General features: G+C 34.4%; 1 protein-coding gene across 5 annotated transcripts in view; it reads right to left on the bottom strand.

Moving 5' to 3' along the window:
• Nucleotides 1–24,759, bottom strand: part of LOC128230611 (piwi-like protein 1) — a 37,521-nt gene that overhangs the window by 12,150 nt on the left and 612 nt on the right. Inside the window, exons 1-9 of one of the 5 annotated variants that reach the window (XM_052943030.1) lie at nt 23,649–23,698; nt 9,938–10,040; nt 2,852–3,101; nt 2,393–2,607; nt 1,990–2,114; nt 1,606–1,686; nt 1,189–1,383; nt 920–1,031; nt 242–365 (exon numbers count right to left, since the gene is read on the bottom strand). In XM_052943030.1, the coding sequence (XP_052798990.1) occupies nt 242–365; nt 920–1,031; nt 1,189–1,383; nt 1,606–1,686; nt 1,990–2,114; nt 2,393–2,607; nt 2,852–3,101; nt 9,938–10,039 (1,204 nt within the window). In that variant the 5' untranslated portion in view covers nt 10,040; nt 23,649–23,698. The other 4 variants (XM_052943032.1, XM_052943029.1, XM_052943033.1 and 1 more) reach the window with 4 other exon arrangements.

The following is a 24,759-nucleotide window of genomic DNA, read 5'->3' as shown; positions in this document are numbered from 1 at the left end:
GTTATAATCACAGTCTTAGTAAAATTGATAATGAAATAATCATCAAAAGCAGAAAGGGTTGTGAGGTTGGTGAATGGTTACACCTCTAGATGTCACAACTGTTTACTAAATGATTATACTGAAAACAATATTTTTTCGATATCTAATTAAAAATTAGAAACTAGAACATCTAAACATGGGCTCAATAAAGAATTGCTAGCAGTCAATCGTTTATATTTACTGGTTTCATACAAAAGCATACCTGTGAGAGTGCAGAGTTCTGGAATAAAGTACAGATTCTCCTTCATGCCTCGCCGGATGTCCTTAGGCTTGGGCTTGGATACAAGCAAAGGCTGCTGGTCATCTGCTATGTTCAGCTCATAATGCTGTAATCAAGTATGGGTGATTTCTTCCAGTAATGACTAACAACAAGTCAAATTCATGCAAGTGAACACAGTATCCACAACTTGAACATAGAATACATGATATACAATGTGATAATTTGATGCCTGGTAGCCTTTGGGCATCATTTAAAATGGTTTAATAGGTCAAAGAAGAATATGTTAATATTATTGAGATAAAAAATAAATATTGCATTCAAGCTGTTTTGACCATAATGGTCATTTCAGTTTTCAATCAGTTGGCAAAACCCTTTAAAACAGTACCAAAATTTTATGGGGTCCCCAGGCATCCATTTAATCATATTGACCGCCAGGATCAAATGACTAGCTTATTTGTACAACGGATTCCTTAAATAAAAATAGGGCTTCCAAAACAAACTGATGTTTGACCAAAGGCATACATGCACAGATATTTTCACAAAGAATGCTTAGAACAGAAATGATTAATTTCCAACTAGTTTGTTACCATCATTAAACTGTTATTCAGCCATTTATCCTTAGTCACAAAACCAATCTTACAGTGGAACATTAAATCCTACCTTCTGATAATACTCCTTGTATGTTATTTTGGACTTGTCCCTCAATTCGAACGAGTCCGTAGGATGCATGTCCCAGCAAATGTCATCCACTCGGTACGTCTTATTGTTGTACCTACAAGGTTTGAAATGAAAGAAATAATATGCAAAGTTAGCTAGCAACGTTAATGACAAGATGGCAAAGCATTTATTTTCATTTGCCTCCCGAGCACTTTCCATAATCTAAAATGTTCTTACCATTTCTTACTTTACAGTGAAGGACAAAACCTCACCTGGTCATGATGATGGTGCCGACCAGTTTTCTTGTGCATGCGTCGTAGAAGTTATCCCCCATGCGGGCATACATGTCGTACATGATGTCTAGGACAGTGTCACTACGCAGGATCTTATGGGAGATATCACAGTTCAGCAGCACGTTTGACTCATACTGCAGAATGGATGTGACGAATCCTGGCATCACACACAACCTAGAGAAAAGAGAAAATACAGTTGGAAGTATTTATCATCTTGAAATATGTAAATAAAGTTCATATACGTTTTTAATAAGTGTAAGTGCTTAAAGCATCAAATTTAAAAAAATAAATGGAGAGGTGAGAGATGATAGGTAGGCACCTACAATATAAACGTTCACTGAACACATCTCCACAATTTATGTACTAAACTAACAAATGAAATATCAGGTTGCTTACTTGTGTTGAGGGATGGTCACTTGCTGGGCTGGGTTGTAGTAGTTCCTACCAATCTGCTGCATCTCAATGGCTGCTAAGACTCTGTAATACAATAGGTAACATTTTATGATGATTTTATGGGCTACAATATGATAGGCATGTGCATGCATGAACATAATCAGATCATGATCAGAATTCTTAACTTCAACATCACGATCAACATTAGATCATGTAAAAACTACTTACTTTCCACATCTATCAATCATTTTGACCAATCAGTCAACATTTTGGCCAAGTTTGACCAAACCAAAAGGTCATACAATGACATTCTTGTAAACTATCATACATGCACAAGTCATTTTGCTGAGGGTGACATAAGCAGCAACAGTGCCTATACAGTATTACCTCCTAAAGATAATGTTGTAGACCTGGATACACTGAGGGGAGTTTGGAGGCAGCTCATTTGTCAGTTTGATGGTGATCTTTACCTTGGCGCTGTCCGACCTTCTCTCTGAGAAAACTTCGGTCACCTGCACACATAGTAAAAGTAAGTGCACATTGGTGTGTGGGCTCCTTCTTCAACCTTTTGAAATCATGCAACATATTAAGAAAACAATTTTGAGCAGTCTATTACATCAAACATGTTACAAATTTGGTGCAAGAAAAATGAGGTCATCGGGGTTTTTTCTTAAGTTGTTAAGTCATCACTTTTGTCAACATCCATGATTATTCTGCCAAACTAGAGAAAACAAGGAATATACTAGTTATTGAATATGGTTCTAAAAATGTTTGAGGCAAGGTAATGTACATTGTCCTGCAGTTTGTGTGGCAGGTAGAGCGTCATGCCATCAAAAGCCTTGGTCTTGCCCAACAGCTCTTCATGATGGTAGAGGAGACCAATACGCGTTTTCTTGAATTCAATATCTGGATTGTAGTCTACATGGTACTGATACAGGTGCCAGTCAGGGGCCTGCTCTAGGCCAAAATAGTTGGTCTTCAGTGGGATTGGCTGCCCTGATGTGCCTGTAATCATGTACAAAATAAAATATAAAATTGTCAATTTTTTAATTCTGACTTTAAGTCATTCATCATCACATTCAAGCCAGAACCATGTAATTAAATTAAAATATATGCGAAACATTTTCAAAAGAAAATACAAGTAACCCTCAGAAATTAATAGTAAGATCACAGGATCCAAGAGATCATCATCTAAAAACATGATACATTTCTGTCAACTTGATTATTATCAACAAGGCATCCAACTTACCACTCTTATCAGTGATGTGTGCAGGCCTAGTACGTGGCTCCTCTCCATACGTCCTGCGCCGGTCTCCCCTGCCATCGCCCCCACCCATGGAGAGTCTGGCCATCTCGTCTGCTGGTGCTCTCATCCCTTCCCCACCTGCCATGCCCGGCTTGGACTCCCTGGCTCCACCCCTGTATGAGGCCCGGCCGCTGGCTGGTGGAGGACCCCCATTTCCATTACCACTGTCAGGCGGAATAACTTGTGGCACAACCTTCATTGGATGAAAACCATATTCTTATTTTAAACAAGATCTATTGCCATGGCTGTTCAAGAAATATGTTGACACTGTACATAAAACATTTAATACAGTTAGGAATTGGGTGTTTATTTTTTTTTAGTCATATCTCACCAGTCTGTGCTAAAAGTCATAAATTTACCATACAAATTGGCAATATGATTGGGGGTTGTCTTGGAACTATACCAGTGTTATTTGGAAAATACATATATAAAACAAGAGGGCCATGATGGCCCTAAATTGCTCACCTGAGTAAAAAAGTTTAACCTATGTCAATATAGCTTGATATTTGCTCTCAAAGAATATTGAAAAACATACTGGTCAAACATGTTGCCTGGATAATCACTGACAGGACTTGTCACAGCAGGGTTCGAATTTAGACTCGCATACTCGCAAAATGCGAGCGACATTTACAAATTGCGAGTGACTTTTATTCAAGCTCGCACAATTCTGCGAGTGGCTTTTTCTAGACCACAAAATGTTAAAAAGGAAAGTAGAATAAACATGAACTTAACTCCCCTATGTAGTCGAGTGTAAACAGCCTATAAGTGGCATGTTTACACTACCAGTATAAAGAAGACAGTACAGATCGAGTCACGCTCTAGTAAGTTTTCAAAAATAGAAGTAGAACAAATACGGAAAAGGCCGAGTTTTATCTCGAATCATTACGGGATGCTCCGAGGCGTGCATTATACAAAGTGAATACAAATGACGTAATCACCTAGCTCAATCATTGGCTAAATTTAGCGCTTTCGCGCACTATATGTAAACCCCATCACCCTTTGAATATATTTTCGCCCAACTGTCAAAATGAATAGACTTCGTCGATCGATATATTTCATGGTCCAAAGTATCCACGCTACATTTACTGTTGCTTTTTTTATTTTAAATTTATATTGTTATTGATTTTAATACTTACAGACTTAATGAAATCTGTAGCGTGCTTGTCGAATGGGTATTAAATTACCCGATGGCGAGGTTAAATATACAATTTCAAATTATTGGAGAGCTTTGTTATCAAAAAGCTGCCAGCATCAGATGAGTCTATCCGTACCCCCCAAATAGAATAAGCCATCAACAAGTTCTAGTCCGGAAACCGTTTTTCTACTTTTAGTAACAGTGACCTTGACCTTGGCCCCACCAGCCCCAATATCAAACTTGGCCTGTATCTTCTGATGTTACACCTGTGTACCAAAAATTGTTCAAATCTGTCTAGCCTTTCATGAGTTATCGTCCGGAAACCGTTTTTCTATTTTAAGTAACAGTGACCTTGACCTTGGCCCCACCAGCCCCAATATCGAACTTGACCTGTATCTTCTGATGTTACACCTGTGTACCAAACTGTATCTTCTGATGTTACACCTGTGTACCAAAAATTGTTCAAATCTGTCTAGCCTTTTATGAGTTATCGTCCGGAAAACGTTTTTCTATTTTTAGTAACAGTGACCTTGACCTTGGCCCCACCAGCCCCAATATTGAACTTGACCTGTATCTTCTGATGTTACACCTGTGTACCAAAAATTGTTCAAATCTGTCTAGCCTTTCATGAGTTATCGTCCGGAAACCGTTTTTCTATTTTTAGTAACAGTGACCTTGACCTTGGCCCCACCAGCCCCAATATCGAACTTGACCTGTATCTTCTGATGTTACACCTGTGTACCAAAAATTGTTCAAATCTGTCTAGCCTTTCATGAGTTATCGTCCGGAAAACGTTTTTCTATTTTTAGTAACAGTGACCTTGACCTTGGCCCCACCAGCCCCAATATCGAACTTGACCTGTTTCTTCTGATGTTACACCTGTGTACCAAAAATTGTTCAAATCTGTCTAGCCTTTCATGAGTTATCGTCCGGAAACCGTTTTTCTATTTTTAGTAACAGTGACCTTGACCTTGGCCCCACCAGCCCCAATATCGAACTTGACCTGTATCTTCTGATGTTACACCTGTGTACCAAAAATTGTTCAAATCTGTCAAGCCTTTCATGAGTTATCGTCCAGAAACCGTTTTTCTATTTTTAGTAACAATGACCTTGACCTTGGCCCCACCAGCCCCAATATCGAACTTGACCTGTATCTTCTGATGTTACACCTGTGTACCAAAAATTGTTCAAATCTGTCTAGCCTTTCATGAGTTATCGTCCGGAAACCGTTTTTCTATTTTTAGTAACAGTGACCTTGACCCCACCAGCCCCAATATCGAACTTGGCCTTTATCTACGGATGTTACACCTGTGTACCAAAAATTGTTCAAATCTGTCAAGCCTTTCATGAGTTATCGTCCAGAAACCGTTTTTCTATTTTTAGTAACAGTGACCTTGACCTTGGCCCCACCAGCCCCAATATCGAACTTGACCTATATCTTCTGATGTTACACCTGTGTTCCAAATTTTTTTCAATCTGTCTAGCCTTTCATGAGTTATCGTCCGGAAACCATGAAAACCGACAGACCGACCGACCGACAGACAAGCTCACTCCTATATACCCCCTCAAACTTCGTTTGTCGGGGTATAAAAATGAAATTTCTTCTAAAGAATAAAGTGTATAATAATTATTTTAATCTATGATCCTAAAAAAGAACAATAATTACCTTAGAAGTGACTATGTTGAAGACTTACTAAAATCTAAAATATTTTCCCTTGATACTAAAAATAGAAAGTAGTGGAATCTCCAACAAAAAGGGAGACAATATAGCAAGACTTGCCAGGGCTCTCACTAGGCTGAAAATTTTGGGAGAAGTGACTTCTCCCTTCAGTCAAATTAGGGAGAAGTGGGGAGACTTTAGGGAGAAGTGATACTTTTCGTAACACCTGATACATAAACTATGCCCTACCACACACCTCATTTTGTACTCACATTGAAATTGATTGCTATAACTATAAAAAGTATTCATTAAATAATGTATCGTTTTTGGCTCAGCAAAAGTGTATTTGTCAATGTCACATAGTTTATCAGCAAAAAGCATCTAAAATGAAACAAAAACCAAGACAGCTAAGGATTTGAAACAATCAAAATGACCTTCAGGGCTCTCACTAGGCTGAAATTTTTGGGAGAAGTGACTTCTCCCTTCAGTCAATTTAGGGAGAAGTGGGGAGACTTTAGGGAGAAGTGATACTTTTCGTAACACCTGATACAAAAACTATGCCATACCACACACCTAAGTTTACATTCACATTCAAATTAATTGCTATAACTATATAAAATGTTCACAAATAATGTATCATTTTTGGCTCAGCAAAAGTGTATTTGTCAATGTCACATAGTTTATCTCCAAATAGCATCTAAAATGAATCAAACATCAAGACAGCTAAGGATTTGAAACAATCAAAATGAACTGTCAATATAGTAGGGGGACGAATCTTATTTTGGTACGTTCGGGATGGGTACGAATGTCACATTCAGCTATGCTGTTATATGCTTGTCTCTGGCTAAATAATTTTCAATATGCTGACATTTAAGAACCAAATTACATTTAAATCACTGTTCTTGATGAAATTTTAACCAATACATAATGGGTGGTTGAAAAATATAACTCGGAAAAGTGTTCTGACAAAATGGCGATCTCGCCGATTTTAAAGTCATCAACAGGAGAAAAATACTGTAAGTAAACACTACATAAAGCAAAAAAGAAGATATTTTTGTGTTTACAAATCATTTTTTATCATTTCATTATATCATGAACAGTTCACTTAAACCAATCAAATATTTGTTGATACGTCATGTTATTTTTTTTCTTAGCGCCACCTTGCCGATGGCCCGAGATGGTTATGACCGTCTGCTTCAAAAGCAACAATGTTTAAAATGTCTTGCATTGTTTGTTCAATACATATATCAATTACTTTTTAACTTCTTAATGCTTAACAAGATTTTTCATAATTATTTCGCCTTTTCAATCTGATTAAAACAAACTTATTTCATTTGATCAGGGACTTCTCAATGTACATTCTGATTGGTTGACCATCAATAGCTCCGCCTACTGGCGATGTTTTGGTAATTGGATGACACGGCCCAATTATCGGATTAGGAGATTACCTAATTTTATGAATGGCTAATTGCGGTGTTTTGACTAATGTGACAGTGGCCAAAGACTGCTGATTGACAGATTTACAATGTGCTATTTTTTTCGGCAAAGTCAATGTCGCTTTGATGATACAAATGGGCGAAGTCTGGGAATTTTAGGCGACCACTTCGCCCAAGTCGCCCCCTCGCGAGAGCCCTGCTTGCTGCCCTTGTTTCAAAGGTAAACTTTATATCACTATCAAATTTTAACAACATGTATTTATAATGAACTTGTAACCCACTGGGTGGGGCCAATTTTTCTTTAGGGGCATAATTTGAATACCGTAAATGACTGGGTATAAGACGATAGGGGGTATTAGACGCAGGGAAAAAAATCTGTGAAAAATCCAAGAAAAAAACTTTTGATCTATGTTTTTGGTTAAAAGACGCATAGAAAAAATGTCACAATCGTCCGGCATTTTCAGCCACCATGTTTGTTGACAGTGACAAAAAAATTTCTTTTCGTGAAAATGGCGATGGTTATCTTTAAAACCATACTGTCGAGAATGAAGTTATGTTAAGCAAAAAATGTTTTGACAGTGCCCAACTTTGCTTTTTTATATGTAAGTTTGATTATTGTTTAATTCAATTTATTATTCAAAATAATATTGAATACCGTAATTCACAAGAGTTCGGACACCATAAATTAATTATCTTTTTCGCTCTCCGAATACATAGAAAATTATCATTTTTACATTTTATTTACATGTTTGTTTAACCTGCCTTTTTTCTTCATGTTTGCTTTTTACCACTTATTAATTTATCCGTAGTAATCAATGGTCATAAACTTATTTATTACGCCTTTAAGTGTAAATCCTTCATGAAGTTAATTAAAACACCATTTTATACATGCACTGAACTGAATAAACACATTCTATCGCTTCAGATCAAAGAGTCACACTGTGTGACGTCACATAACTTACAGTTATGCCCACGAGGATCTCGTGGAGAGCATGGACATTGCTGTGCAGGATTAATGTATAACTGTACGATTATTGCTTCATATATTCTATAAGTGTGGTACAAGTTTGAAAGCTTATTGGCAGATCGTTTTACAAACATGCCATGTCGATGTTTTCTTAATCCCTTGATTGCCCTTGTTGTTTGTTTAATCCTCAAATAAATATATCACACTTCCTTTTCAACAGGCAATAAATCGTTTAGGATGGGTAGTAACTAATTAAATTGTCACAGTGGTGTATACGTTAGGTAATCTAGCCAGGCAGTGTAAAGATAAAAATCAATATTCTTCGTCTGTGAAACTTGGTAACTATGAAAGTTATGATTGATGTCCTTTGGGTGTCCGAAAATTAGGTACGCAAAATAAATTATTTTGGGAAATAATTATGGGTGTCCAAATATAAAATATTTTTGTTGAAATTATAAACGTCTTACGATATACCGTATCCCGATCTTCAACTGCCGTTTTAACCCGTATATACTCGATCAATATGACGCGAGTAACATCCCTTTCTACATAAATCTAAACAAACTCTCGGCTTGAAATTGACATCAGAAAAAAAGTTCAAAAAATTGTTACCGGGTATTATACGCAGGCATTTTTTTGCATCAAAATCTGAGGAAAAAAAGTGCGTCTAATACCCAGTCATTTACGGTAAACATGGTAGATAACCAATAGACAGTGTTACACGCCAAATATTTAAGCACTAGGCCTAATAGTATTTGCCAAAAAAAGTTTTGAAATATTTCCTTTAGGTTGCCATGGCAACAAGAGTTCTGTATGGAATTCAATTCTTTTAACAAATTTGAAAAAGCACCAACCAAGGATCATTCCTATGAAGTTTCATTCAAATTGTCCGAGGAGTTTAGGAGAAGATGATTATAACCAAATTGTTGACATTTTCCTTTAGGTTGCCATGGCAACCAGAGTTCTGCATGGAATTCTTTGAACAATTTTGAAAAAGCACCAACCAAGGATCATTCCTATGAAGTTTTGTCCAAGTGGTTTAGGAGAAGAAAATGATTATAACCAATTGTTGACGACGGACGACAGACGCCGGACATAGACCGATTACAAAAGCTCACCTTGAGCACTTTGTGCTCAGGTGAGCTAAAAACACATACTAGTTTGCATGTGGATCACTATTCTATTTTACCTTGTTAACATTATTATAAGGATGACTGTGAGCTCATTCACTGACAGGGCTTTTTCACCAAACATTGGGAAGAGGCCTAGTGTTTTCATTTTGGGAAATTTTAGCGCGTGAAATCCTGATAATTGGGAAATGTAAGCGCGTTAACGCCCCAAATTGGCAAATTCATCAAAGTCTTCGTCACTTTGCTGTCTCTTAATGAGACTAATTTGGATGAGAGCATCAAGCTGGGAAGAAGTCAGGGATCTTCTTAGCTTACTACATATTATAATATCATTTATGCAACTGAATCTAAAAAAAAAAAAAATAAATAAATGAAATGAACATTTTCCGCAATTGTGAAGTAGCCGAAATTCGGCCCCTTGCAAAGAAGGTAAAAAAGCCCTGACTGATGCCATTAATTCACAAGAAAGTGTTTTGTTGAAACAGGTTATTCGTCAAGGTACAGTCTTTCAGGAAAACACTTCAATTCATAATAATGAATGAAATGGAACCTAAAAGTGAAAGACTAAACATGTTAGTCTTGTTAATCACTGTTGCTGCTATTTTTTACAAAGATCATCAAATTTCTAGAGGTGCAGTTTGGTAAGAAAGTGCAATGCCTTTGATGTGTATGACTGTGTCATGATGTACTTCTCACTGTACCTGTTGTGGAGGTGGTGCAGCAGTTTCCCCTGGCCTCTGTGATGCATCATCTGTCGTGCCTCGGGCTCGTCCTCTTGCCTTGCCCCTTGCCCTGCCAGTCATGCTGCATAGAGAAATAAAATCACTTTTATTAAACTAATACTTTGAGGTCAGGTTTCAAGTGTATGACAGACCTGATGGAAGTTTTTCACTTGATGAATAATCTGGATTTCATTCAACCATGTTTTGATGATGTTTTTCTCATAATATTTGTGATGATAATTAAGTGATTCATTTTAAAATATGAGTTGAATAAATGCATGTTTCGAATCAATTTTGAGAAAGGAAATATCTAGGTGGCGAAAATATAAATGGTCCCCCTGCCACATTAAATTTTATCCTACTTCCGGTATGCATGTGCAAACAGTACAAGGAGACAAAACATGCATTTATGTAATTAATGCACCAAAAAATGTTCTGCACTTAACAATTTAAAACAACCCTCACCAAATAATCAATTTTATGAGACAGACTGGCGAGATATCCGAAAAATACTGATAATTAATATACCATGCATATAGCATAGTATATGGTTTTGCAGTTAAAAAGAATTATTTATCATGAAAATTTCACAAATACACTTGAAACTCACGAAAGCAAGATATGATAAATGTGCAAACTTTATTTGAAGAATTGGTACCCGGTGTGTATGGAATAAAATAGGGTCCATTGGAATAAGTAGATACCAGCAAGGTTCGAATTTAAATTTAAATGCGAGTGCTTAAATTTTCAACTCGCAAAACAAGACACTCGCTCGCAATTTTTAAGGCAAACTTTGTGTTTGCTAGGAAAAAGTATATATATTGTATGGAAAACAATGGTTTATAAGGTAAAGTGTAATTGTTTGAATGAATGATCATGTAATTGTACATTAAACAATATCATCATATCTGTAACACTGACAAAACATACATAGGAAGTCTGATCAGGCCAGTTTTGGTCTGTGCAAAATATTTTGAAAACGTTCCTTTCGTCATCTGTGTTGAGGGTAAATTTATTGTTCAACTCCCTCTTCCACATCGAAACAGTTTTAACGGACAAATTACAGGCCTAACGGATTATTTCATTTTGACGTCTTTTTTTGGAACTGATTGATCATCAGCCGTCGGCAATTTTAAAATCAACACGCGTAAAAATACTTATCTTTTTGCTTGTCATCATTATACAGACTGTGTCTCGATATGATTATCTCTAAATACCGCCGCCAAAAAATGTCAACGAAAGACCAGTCTACAAAAATACATAGCAACGAGTACCTGCCACATAGTAACGAGTACCTGCCTGTGCCCATAACGTTAATTGATCTACGTCATCAACTTCTGTGTGATTATCGGAAAGTGAAAGTAAGCATTTCTAAAATTAGCTTTATATCAACTGTGCAGGAATTAATCACCGATTATGTTCATATCTATTTCGAGAATTGCATATTTTCTGCAAATTTTGAACTCGCAATTTTTTGCGAGTGTCTTTAAATTCAACTCGCATTTTTCAATTTTTGCTCGCATTTTGCGAGTGTGGGAGTGCTAAATTCGAACCCTGACCAGTATGTTGTTTGCATGAGGTTTTTTGTGTCAAATTCAGTGTTCAAACAAGTAGCTACTAGAATGAGCATTCAGGGATACTTTACTATTAACATTTCTTTTGTATTCCTGTAGCGATTCTGTCATAGTCATAAAATCTTAGGGCCATTTTTTTTTATTTCAATCTAGTTTCAGTTTTGGTTTCATGGATTTCAATGGTTTGGAAACCCGTTTTAAAGGTTTCTCATGAAGTAACAAATGCATGGTTTTGTTTACAGTTTCTACAACATGGAGCTTCTGCATGTAGCCATTACTTCTGAACTTCTATAAAACAATGATGCCGCATATGGTTGTTTGCCTGTTTAAACTAAATGGTGTTTCAATACACTTCCTGGATCACTGTTTATACACCTTAGATGGAACAAACTGACAGTTTGAAAAACCAGTTCCGGTTTATGTTAAACAAATGATACTGGTTGACGGTACATTTCCGAACTAGGCACAAATCCCGAACACCTGTATAAACTAGCGTTTGTTTACCGTGTTTGATTATTCTTTGATCTAGATCAATACAGAGGCTTGCCTTGGGCACACTTGCGAAGTTTCAGCTTGTTGAGTTGAGTATTTTTATCAAAATGCCATTCAATGTTCTAATTGAATAAAGATCAAAATGTAGTACACGGGGAATGACGTCAGAGGGCGCATGCGCATCACTGAGACCTTGCAGTTATGTTGACCTACATTCAAGATAATTATCAATAGAAATCACGCTTTACATTTAAATCGCATGTTTTGAAAAACAGTGGGTAAATAACTTAGCAGCTAAGTGACTGGTTAGCGACCTATTATTCGCCCATACCACTTTTTCGCCCACCCAGTTAAAACCAGTCAAAACAACATATTTTACACAAATTAGTCTGGCGTTTCATTTCGGCATATTTTTTGACAGATATCAGCTGTTTTCTGTGTTCAAATGTTAAGTAGTATGTGGAATTCGATCCAAATAAACATTGTTTACACGTCTGACCTTGTAAGTTGCACGCGGGGGATGACGTCATCACGCGCGCGCTCATGTGCATGAGGCCCTGTTAGGATTTTTTAATTTTTCTTATACCTTGCACTATCAGACAACATTATTGATTTGTCATTATAAAGTACAAAACCGGTGATAAATTATTCAAATACCATAAATTGCTGTATTTCAAGTTCAATTTTCGACAAAGCCAATGGTAAAACCTAAAACCGGTGAAGTAATCGCTGATTGTTTCGTCTAAGGGAAGCAACTCAAATTTGAATTAATCATTACATTCTTCTACGGACATGCGTTGTCCCTCTTCGGAAGTCTTTAAATAAGCATACATACTGTAGGTCATGTTTCAAGAAGGAATCCCGGTAGCTTTTTAAATTTTCTTCAAAGAGAAGCCTTAGGCCTAAAAAAAATAATATGTTTGGTTAGGGTTACATCCTTTTCAAAAATAGGTAGGGTAGGTAGGCTTTTTAATTTTTTCTATTTTTTTTTTTTATTAGGCTTTATATAAGAATGTCATTTTCATCATTGGAGAATGGTGTTAAAGTTATCTTCTATATAAGCAATTAAGGTTTTAAACTACATATTGAAAAGCAATTTTTTATTTTTTTTAGTTTTTCATTTATTTTTTTCAAACTGACTATAAAAACGTTAGGGTCGGCGCCTATTCCGTAGGTAGGGTCGGGTAACCCGAACCAAATGTATATTTTTTTTAGGCCTTATCAAGTAGGTGTTGTATCATTTTAAACATATGTTATAGTTATTAACATATTATATTTATTGATCAATTGTCATTTTAAACGGTCGCTAGACTGGTCAAATAAAATAAAAATGTTTGAAGATATAGTTTAGAGAGAAATATATGGAAACATTGTAAGAACAGCGAATTTATGTGGTGGGCGAATAGTTGGTACAGTAGGGTGCTTATTTTAGCGAAATTATAGGGGTACTTTTCACGTGGGAATATTCAAAATATATGAGATAGATGCAAAGCTAGCTGTTTTTAAAAACAAATAACACAGTTTTTGTCGGAAGAGCCAACTTGTCTGAGTGTAAAGTTTTATCGTAATAGCTATCTGGTGTCAAAAGTAACATAGGAAAAACCTCCGTTTCCGGCCAAAAAGGGGTCGCTCACCAGTATTTGCTAAAGAATACTTATAAATTAATTATATTTGTATGACCATGTATATTCCTGTTTTCAAGTGTTCGGTATTTGTGCCCTCTATAGCATACATTGACGGATGATTGACTGTCCATAAAATGAACGATTTTCGACCTAAATTCGATAAGATCGTAAATCTGTACTTTGACAGATGCTGTCACATCAACCAAAGATGTTTCATTTGAAATTTTAACTTACAAAAACTCTTCAAGATAATTGTAAAAAACCTCCAAAAGTGTTCGGATATGTGACCTTAGCCAGTAAAGAGAACCCGTATCCTAACCCAACCAGCATTCATGACATTTTTATATCACACTGTTATTTCACTTGTATGCATTGTACAGACAAAATAACTATATTCTCAGGTAAATGAAGTAAATGTAGTTCACAAACACATTTTCAAAACCAAAAAACACTTCATAGATAGCTGTTTTACCCTTACTGGTTGATGGTACACTTCCGAACAGGACACAAATCCCGAACACCAGCTAAAACACACATTTGTTTACTGTGATCGATTATTCGATGATCTAGATCAATACAAAGGCTTGCCTTGGTCACACTTGCAAAGTTTCATTTTGTTTTGTTGAGTATTTTTCTAAAAAAATGCCATTCAATGTTTATTTGTTAAAGATCAAAATGTAGCACACGGGGGACTGACGTCAGAGGGCGCACGCGCATCCCCAGGTTTTGCGGTTATGTTGACCTACATTCAAGATATTTATAAATAGAAATCGAGCTTTACATTTGAATTGAATGTTTGGAAAACATCGGAAACAATAAATAACTTTGCAGCTAAGTGTTTATTTAATATAACATACTTAATAATTATAATTGTAAGACCATGTATTTTCACTTTTCAAGTGTTCGGTATTTGTGCATAAATTAAAGGATGATTAACTGTCTATAAAATGAATGATTTGCAACATAAAATTGATGAGATCGTGAATCTGTATTTTGACAGATGTTGTCACATTAACCAAAGATGTTTCATACGCAATTTTAACTTGCTACAACAAAAACTCTCCAAGATAATTGTGAAAAACCTCAAAAAGTGTTCGGATTTGTGACCTTAGCTAGCAATAACAACGTAAAAAAATCATTTCATGCGGTATAGTAAAGTGATATATCAGTTTAAAGGTTACGTCATCACAAACTCAAATATGCACATTTTTTTAAAATCCATCAATTTTTGACAGAATTATGGCCCTTTTAATTTTACATTTTTTTTCTGGCAAAATAAGTCAAATTAAAAACTTCGGAATTTAAATGAAATAAATAATGTAAAACAACACATTTTGTTTATTTTCTATAAATTTAATACACATTCCTAAATATCAGAACTTAAACAATGTTTTAAGCAAATTATTTCACGTTAAACAAATGATGAAAAAACGTCCATTTTTAAGAAATTTTAAAAATGCCGTATATTTTGAAGAATGAGCTAGCAAAAAGGTAAAAGTCAAAGAACATTTACATTCTTCCATTCACTGCTTGACTGTTGCATTTTTACAATTAATGGTATTATAAATAGGAAGATTAAAGGCAAACAAAAAATTATTTGCCATGGTAACCATTCGATAAAAAAAAAAAAATGCTTTAAACACCGCTTTTTGTCAAAAAGGAGATTTATGTATATCTTGCATTGATTTGCCTGACAACTGTAAAAAAGGTGAACTTCAACCCATCTGGCATTTCTGAATATTTTAATATAAGTATGAGATTGTCAGCAATTTTCAAGGTTAGATTATAAGTATAATTGTATACAAAGTATGACCAAATAAGTAAAAATAACAGAAATATTTCATTGACTGAAGCGGACATGCTAAAAGAGTATCACATTGAAAATACTACGGTTTTTAGACAACAATCACAGTTTCCTAGAAAAACTAGACTCCAGTAACCCTGGCAACTGTTTAAAGTGACACTCTTATTAAATATCAATGCATACACATGTATAACAAACATATACTTTGACTGTTAACGCTTTAACAACTTACCTAATAATTCATTTATGAAAAATATTTAGTATTGATAACAAGATTGTAACCGTGTATTTAATAGCTGAAAAAGCAAAAATTTTATATGATTGGTGAATGCTTAAAGATTTACTGTGATCTACTACGAATGGTAGAAATACTGTGTTTTATGCACATTTCCTTCAAGTAAAAATAGGTATCTTTCATTAGGACCATTGTTTTCGACATTTATTCATCCATTTTGGAATAATAAAACAATAGTATTAATTGTGGTAAATCTTTTGTGGGAGTAAGAGTGCATCTTTAAAAGAACTGACTTTTTTTAAATGGACATGGATACTATAAACAGAATAATACAAGTTACTGTTTAGAAACAAACAAAAGGACAATATTTCTGTTTCAAACAAAATTTAAAATACTTTTGTGGTTAATTATTGGAATCAAAATGTGCATAGATTTGGAATCATAATGTCCATGCATGTATTTGTAACCATTCATAACAAGTTTTAAACAATGTGACCAAAGACATTTTATATGGAAACATTTTCGATCTATAATCACTCAAAAATGAAGGAACTGTTCATGCTGTACAGGGGTATTTGGAAGTGCAGATACTTCTTATTGCAAGAAAATAATCCTCTTTGCACTACACTGTAATCTTGGATATTGCAGGAATTGAGAGAGAATCTGTGAGACACTTCATGGTATGACTGTTGCATGATAGAACCACTGTCAAATACTGAAAAATACTCTCAAATTACACCAAGCTGTTTTTTCTCAGAAACCATCATGAACCTGAAAATATAACAAAGGAATGTGTTGATTTCAATACACATGTACACAAAAGAAACTACATGCATTCAGTTTATATGGCAACATACATTTACAGATGTATACAAACAGTGTAAAAAGGTTTTATCACAATTAATTAAGGAAATACATTTTATTACCAAATATTATCTTAATCAAGTTGACATACAAGCAGAGAGAAATAAGGATTTTCTACTTTAAAACTTCATACTGTTCAACATTTTTGTCAACTTTTTTGTACATAGCAAATTACTTTTTCTTTATAATAATTTATTTTTCCTTTCCAAATTATTCCTCAAAAAGGTCAACATTATATTTTAATAGAGCAAAAAAATACAATTTGACAAAAAAGTACATACAATTAGGTTACTGAATCTGCATCAGTCAGGTGAGGGTGAAACTGAAAGTAAAAAAAAACATATTAAAGATAATTATGTATTATTCAGACAGGGACAACTATGTATATTTATGTAATGAGGTTTGATGTCTATACACAGTTTGGTATTTATCAGAATCATTTTAATAATCAATTCAACTTTACAGCTCAGAAAAATGTCAAAAGCATTTATTTTACATGCCATCATACAAAATGTCACAGTTTATAAAGAGTTCTCAATAAGTTAAGGTATAATTCCAAAGAAAATTAAGCAAATGGCATGTTCATGAGATATTCTCTGGTAAATATGAATCATAGTTCTAAGTTACCTCAGTTCTGCAATCCTTCCCATCATTCTGAGTGGCTGAATTTGAGTGGCATGGATGTATTCTATGGCTTTATATCTCACTGAAAGGAAGAAAATACTAAGTAAAAAAAGGAAAAGAGACCAATAAATGGCAAAACTGACCAACCATGAATTGGCAGACTTACTAATGTGTAAAAATACTAAGTAAAAAAAGTAAGAACAGCCATTTATGGAATGTGAAGTTTAAAATCATTTCAAATGAATAATCACAACATTGAGTTGAAAATTGATGACAGCAATTGAAATCCCATCATAACAGAAATTCCAATAAATTTGAAGACTCATAATGTTTGAAAAGTTGAATAATTTTTACAGAGAGTGATTTAATAATCCAAGTAACTATACAGAACATAAAAATGTCTCCTGAAATTTACACCTTAAAACATTGATCTGTTGAAATTTGAAACTTTCCCATTATTATTTAAGTATTAGTTACTTAGTGATAATGTATGATCTATAAACAATTAAAATTGGTAGGCATCCAATTAACTTTTTAGAAAATTAAAAAATGCTTACTTTCTTAGTTTCAATTGTGAAATGCCTATATATAAGTCAGCCTGCATTTTTCTTATTAACCAATAAAACACTAAATAGAAACTTGGCGTTGTAATTCGATTAATTGAGTTTTGGTTGTCGAGCTCCTTTAAGTTATTAAATATGATTTTGTCGGGCAATGCCGTTGGCAGAAACATGCGCATAAACGCTAACAACCTTCAGCTTGACAGATTTTTAATTAATAATTTAGAATGGCTTAAATAAAAAATAACTGCCAATTCTCCATTAGTTTATTTACATGTTTTAAAACCGAAAGTGACCAGATCCCTAAAGAACCCGGTCTGTTGATTTCATTAAAACCAATCACAATATCCAAAATTAAAACAATTGCAAAATATGTCTTTTTTATTTAAATTATAACACATTTGACCAATTTTCATGCAAAAGAATTGGCAACCCCTAATAAATAGCATTCTAAATATAATAAAACAATGATATGCATAAACCTACCTCAGGCCAGAGTTTTTATATCTTTAGATTTACGGGAGCGCCGTACCTAAATATTGCAAAACCCAAATAAAAATAAAATTCATTTTCGTAGTTTTATTTTTATTTTTTCCGACGAACGTTGCTCCAAGGTTAAGAAAAAAATAAAATTAGTGTTCTATAACCCATATCTCAGAACCAACTGGTGTACCAATTGTCATTCATTATCGGTCTTTTTACTGCACAAACCACGTAACCAGTCGGAAATACGCGGGGAAACAGAACAGGTACCCGTTACCATAACAACGTCCTGACAAAAGTGAAAGTACTTTTTGTCATACCCCTTATTTCTCACAATTTCTGCAGCTATATAGAAATGTTTTACTACAAAAACGTTCCGATGTTTATGTTTCATTATTTAAATCAAACCGTAGTGATCTTAGAGCGTGTTTATTGTGATTTTTTTGTAGATTCAGTATGTTGTTCGCGTTTCGTGGAATGATTGCGAAACTTCCGGTCAAAATAAGGAGACAGAAATTCGTGGGTTGTATTGTCTATTAAAAGTCGTTGGCGCACGTCGTATATTAACAAGGATGAATTGGATTACAGCGCAAAAATGTATAGCTTCTGACAAACACAAACTGCAAAATGATATAGTGTTCATCATAGTCAAAATTTTTGTTTGAATTTGACTCTGGGAGCATTGAACACACTGCTTCACGATCACATATTTGAAGAGAAAAACACAAGGTATCGTGATATTCGTAGTTGTTAATTAGTTTAATAATGATTTAGAATTTAAATCGTTATAGAATACTGAAAATGATGTAATAATAACATAGTGTGTGTTTCCGATAAAACAGAAAAAATCTGAACATAAGATATCTGGCAGTCAGTGCAAAGTCAAACTTATCCGTTGCTTATTGCCAACGGGCATAGCTGGAATTAGAAGGATATTTTTCAGGACTGATTCTAAAATCAGTTCTTAGACCTGGCTTTTTGAAACATATAACACTTGTAAAATTTATCTTAATGCTCCCGAATTTTCTTTGGTGAAGTACATAAATGTAGATTTTGACTGTCTGTGTATCTGTAAGCCCTGTCAAACTTTTAAGTGAAGAGGAATTTCCATCAGGGCTTCTACTTTTTTTGGTTATATTTTCTATATAACTAGAACTCCGCGAGTCGGATCTGTCGCCTGACGAATTATTTACTGTCGACATTATAGCTGTTAGATTGGCATTTTATTCATTTATAGACAATGATGTTGCCATTTAACTTTCAATTGTAGGTGGCATTTGAACCCTCAATCAGATATACCTACGGAATAAGTTTCAGGTTGAAACCTCCTATAGTTTACGAGATATGCCACGGACAAAACCTAAGCAAGAAAATTAACAAAGGGCAATAATTTTAAAACTAAGAAAGCAAGAGTTACTGTTATTGTGCACTGCACTTGCCCTCAATTAGGTCTATCTAGCTATGAAGTTTCAAGTTGATACCTCTTATATTCTTCAAGATATGCCCCGGACAAAACTTTAAGCATGAAAATTAACAAAGGGCAATAATTTTAAAACTAAGAAAGCAAGAGTTACTGTTATTGTGCACTGCACTTGCCCTCCATGAGATCTATCTACATATAAAGATTCAAGTTGATAACTCTTATATTCTACAAGATATGCCACGGACAAAACTTTAAGCATGAAAAATAACAAAGGGCAATAACTTTAAAAATATGGAAGCAAGAGTAACAGTTCTTGTGCACTGCACTTGCCCTCAATTAGATCTATCTACATATGAAGTTTCAAGTTGATACCACTAATAGTTTAGGAGATATACCCCGGACAAGCGAAAATGGGACGCGGCTGCCGCCACCGCCGACAAAAGTAACCCCAATATGTCATCTTTTCAGGCGACACAAAAACCACATCACGGTAAATTGTCACGGTGCTATTTCGTTAAAGACAGAAAAACACATTTGACCTCCTTATTATACCGTGTAAACTGTGTTCAATGTTTGATTACTTCACAATGGGAAGGATATGCTTATATTGTGGGCAAAAGGTTAGAATTGGCCATTTAAACTTCTTTATTACAGTACACTCCACGCGGAACTACCACTTTCCTCGGTGACTCGGAGGCGTTTTTAATTTATCGCGGATTTCCGCCGAGTACGCAACCTTTTTCCTCGCAAAATTTCGCCGAGTTGCACTGAGTTAATCGTTTTCTATGGAGGGTTTTATTGCCGGTAGCGCCGGTGATCGAATCGATTTATTGACCTAATCGCGGAACTCCGCGTGTTGTGCATAGCTACTACAGAACATTGCTTCTGTTAAAACAGTATTAAATAATTAGATATTAATTAATTTTTCAAAGTACAGTAAGTTTCTTTTTAAAAACAATTATCGAAAATTTCCATATCAATTTTCATCAGCATCGTCTAACAACTGTTGTTTTTCACATTATGTAATTGAAAGATATACCATAGCGTGCGTTTGTTATTGTCATCTTTCTCTTACTATATTAAGGTGTTGAGAACTTAAATTAGATTGGAGTAATGAAGGTGTTGAGAACTTTGTAAGTGTGAATATTTTTCGGTCTTTTTTTCCTAATTTGCATTTTACCGGACTTATTAATTTATCCGTACTTATCGATGGTTCTAAACTTATTTATAACGCATATAAGTGTAAATCCTTCATCAAGTTAATTAAAATCCCATAAAACACCATTTTATACATGCATTGAAATGAAGAACACATTCTATCGGCTTTAGATCAAACAGTCACTCTGTGTGACGTCACATAACTCAAAGTTTTACCCACGAGGATCTCATGGAGATCATGTATATTGTTATGCAGGATTAATGTGTCTGAGTGGTGTTTTCGAATGTAACTGGAGTATTGCATTTCCAACTTTAATTCATCACATTAATTAGTTACCTATATCATTGTATGTGTTGACTTTTATTGATGATTCAATAAGTATAACTGTACATAATTGCTTCATACAGTCTATAAGTGGTATAAGTTTTAAAGTTTATTGGCAGATTGTTTTACAAAAATGTCATGTCTTTGTTTTCTTAATCCCTTGATTGCCCTTGTTGTTTATTTAATCCTCCAATAAATATTTCACACTTTCCCTTTTTACATGCAATACATCGTTTAAGATGGGTATTTACTAATTAACTTGTCACAGTGGTGTACTATACGGTTAGGTAATCTAGCCAGGATAAAAGATGAAAATCAATAATCTTCGTCTGTGAAACTTGGTAAGTGTGAAAGTTTCGATTGATGTCCTTTGGGTGTCCGAAAATTAGGTACGCGAAATAAATTATTTTTATAAACAATTACCGGTGTAGCAAAAATTATCAAATAAATTAAACAAAATTAGATAAAGTGGGAGATTCTTATCAGTTTTCCTCCGAGTTTCGCGGTGTTTTTACCTCCGAGTAACGCGGGGATTGTAATTATACGGTCCACTGATCAGCCTCGGTGGGTGAACGAGTAAAAACGCCGAGGAAAGAGGATTATGATCAATTGGATGTCGTGTCCGTGATGACCAAAATCCGCCAAGGAAAACGGAAAGTGGTAGTTCCCCGTGGAGTGTATGTACACTGACATGTTTCATAAAATCCATGGGTTGATAATATATGCTGCTCATATGCATAGATGCATTCGAACAAATATATACAATTAATTTCAATGAGCGCTTGAACTCAGTGTTGAGGTCAATATTTTCAGTCATTAAAAGGATCTTTTAATTATGCTTTTGAAACTTTGTGGTGATCTATCACCCTTTTTTCAGCCTATGAAATAGCTGACACAAGTAAGGTGTGTTTTGTCTTCATGATATAAGAAGATTTAAAAAATAAAAAAATCAGAGAAAAATCCGTTTTATTTTTATTTATTTCTCCTTAGGGACATTTTATGCATTTTATTTTTATTTCCTCCTACTTACCCAACTTTTTGAAAAATCTCCCGTAAATCTAAAGATAAAAAAACTCTGGCCTCAATGTTTACTCAAAATCAATTACTATTTACAGAGGTTGGCATTGTAAAAGTATACAAAAATTACTTCCTGGTTAACTCGGATACTCTCGGCTTTTAAGGTTGCATGCCTTAAGAGTAGCTACAATAATGAGCGATCAGGGATACTTTTTTATTATTTTGACATTTCATGTGTATCCCTGTCACCAGTCTGCCATAGTCTAAAAATCGTCAAAAGACTGGTTGACGGCCATTTAGGTGGACTAACCTTAAGAGTCATCAATATTGTTCTTGTTTTTGACCACTCTCAGAAACGATGTGTTTATAAATAGCCCTTGCGGAAAAATGCGACAAATTACTGACTCAAATGGATAGTATCACTGTGTAGATAAATGAATGCATTTTCAGAAATTCGATGATGCATTGTTGATCTCTTTCGATTTGGACCTGTAATTCAGCATGTTTTATGCCCTGTTTCAGTTTTTGTCAAAATAAAAGCAGAAAAACTACATAATAATTCATAAAAGTTATACTCACCGATGCAGGAGACGTCAATGTATCCTTGTAAAGTCATTGACAATCAAAACAATTCTTCAAATATCCGAAATCGGAAGTATAAATTGTCAGTCAAAACGTCCCAAGACCGGCAGAAAAACAACATATTACAATAAATGCTTGTGAAACTTTTTGCTTGTTTTATTTTGTTTCACATTTGTATCCATTGGAGTGAGGAGTGGCATTAGCATTGTGCAGAATAGGGAAGTGTAAAATACGACGTCACGTTGTTATTGCTACCTTAGCCAGTATAATAAATCTGATTACCAACATTCCTGAACTAGGTCATAGTTGTGTTCAAATTTGATCATGCCGATAATAAGATTTTCAGAAAATATCCATGTGACCTACATTTTACCTCACAAATGTATAGTTTATTTTGGTGTTATTTTTGTATTTTGAATGATTAGAAATCTGGGGGTTACGCCATAATTTTAATGTGAAGTAAACATAAAAAAAATCAACATTAGCTTCCGTAATCAGATATTTTACTGTACACATAGACAGAAATAAACAAAAGAATAAATTTGATAAAAGTTCCTTTCTGTACTGTACCTGAAAAAGTGATTATTACGCTAACTAAAATTCCTTCGTGTCCAAAAAATGTATTAAATCTATTCAATAAAATAAATCTATTCAAATAAATAATAATTTGCGAATTTGATTTTCACTTTAAAAATAAATGTTTATTTTAGGAATGTGACCTTTGTCCAGGAAGAAATTCTTGTTTAATAATCGGTCCTTTAATAATCACGTGTTACACTGCACGCTCGGTTGAATTTAATCTTAATTTTAAAGTTACACTGATATTCAGGGTACACCTAAACTAGATAATACAGATACTTGTTGTAAATAGTATCTGTTTCAAGCTGCAATGATGCAGAATGTGAGGAAGTCCGTAAGGCATACCTGAAAATATTATTAAGTTTTTGGTGAACGTGTTCTTCTCTTCGGCTTGGTAATGTCTATCGGCTGTTACTCGCGGGAAAGATTGAAAACGCAGATAACATAGACATAGTGTTACGCAGATCATATATGCACAATGATGGACAAGGTGTTATGCAGACTATAAAGAATAAGTTGGGTTTTAAAGGCTTAAGGAATGCTTGGCATGATAATCCCCTGCTGTGCATATCCGGTTTATTGCAATTGGGTGACAATAAGGGTCCAATTTCCTGTGTATGTGTTTACATTCCCATCCATCAGAGGTAAATAATGATATATCTTACTCATAGCATCATCACTCTGGTGTACGAGAATGTTGTTTATTGGCTCAAGGCCATTTAGAGTTGACACTCCACTTTTAGTAGATAATCTCATTGTCCACTAATACATATAAACAATATGCATAGCTAATGTATTTATTATTTTATCCCATTGGAAATCAATAATAAACATAAGAGTAATAAGTGTTTAAATAGTTCTGCAGCATATGTATTTAAATCCTCTTTAAATGCATGGCCACAATTGTGCTATCCAAATTTTGAAGCATCATGGTTAAATCATAATAATGGGCTATTTTATGTATATCATTATTCTTATTCTAAAGCATTGTAATGCCAATAATATTATTGTTTTTAAAAAGTAAACAAAACACTTATAGACAAGATGTTTTGTTCAATTCTAAAATAAAACTGCCTGAACTGCACAGCATGACACTCAGATTGGTGATCTGATAGACAGCACAAGGCAATAAAGATTAGATCAATTCATATATATATATATATATATATATATATATATATTAGTTGTACTAAACACGGATGTTGGAGTGGATCACTTATAGAAGGCTTAAACTAAGCCTTTAAGTGTATGTTAATATCAATATCACACAGTAACACCCTGTCTATCAGATTTCAGAAATGAGTGTAGAACAGATGGGTATAACAGACTGGCCGGAACGGACCATTTCCGTACCAAATCATAATAATAAAAACAATCAACAATTAACAGCTTATTATATATAAGTATTGATTATATAATACAAAAGTTACATAAAATTATAATACTTGATAATGTT

Source organism: Mya arenaria, chromosome 4 (genome assembly GCF_026914265.1).
Source record: "Mya arenaria isolate MELC-2E11 chromosome 4, ASM2691426v1".
Taxonomy (NCBI): Eukaryota; Metazoa; Mollusca; class Bivalvia; order Myida; family Myidae; genus Mya; species Mya arenaria.
This window is presented reverse-complemented; position numbering and strand designations above follow the sequence as displayed.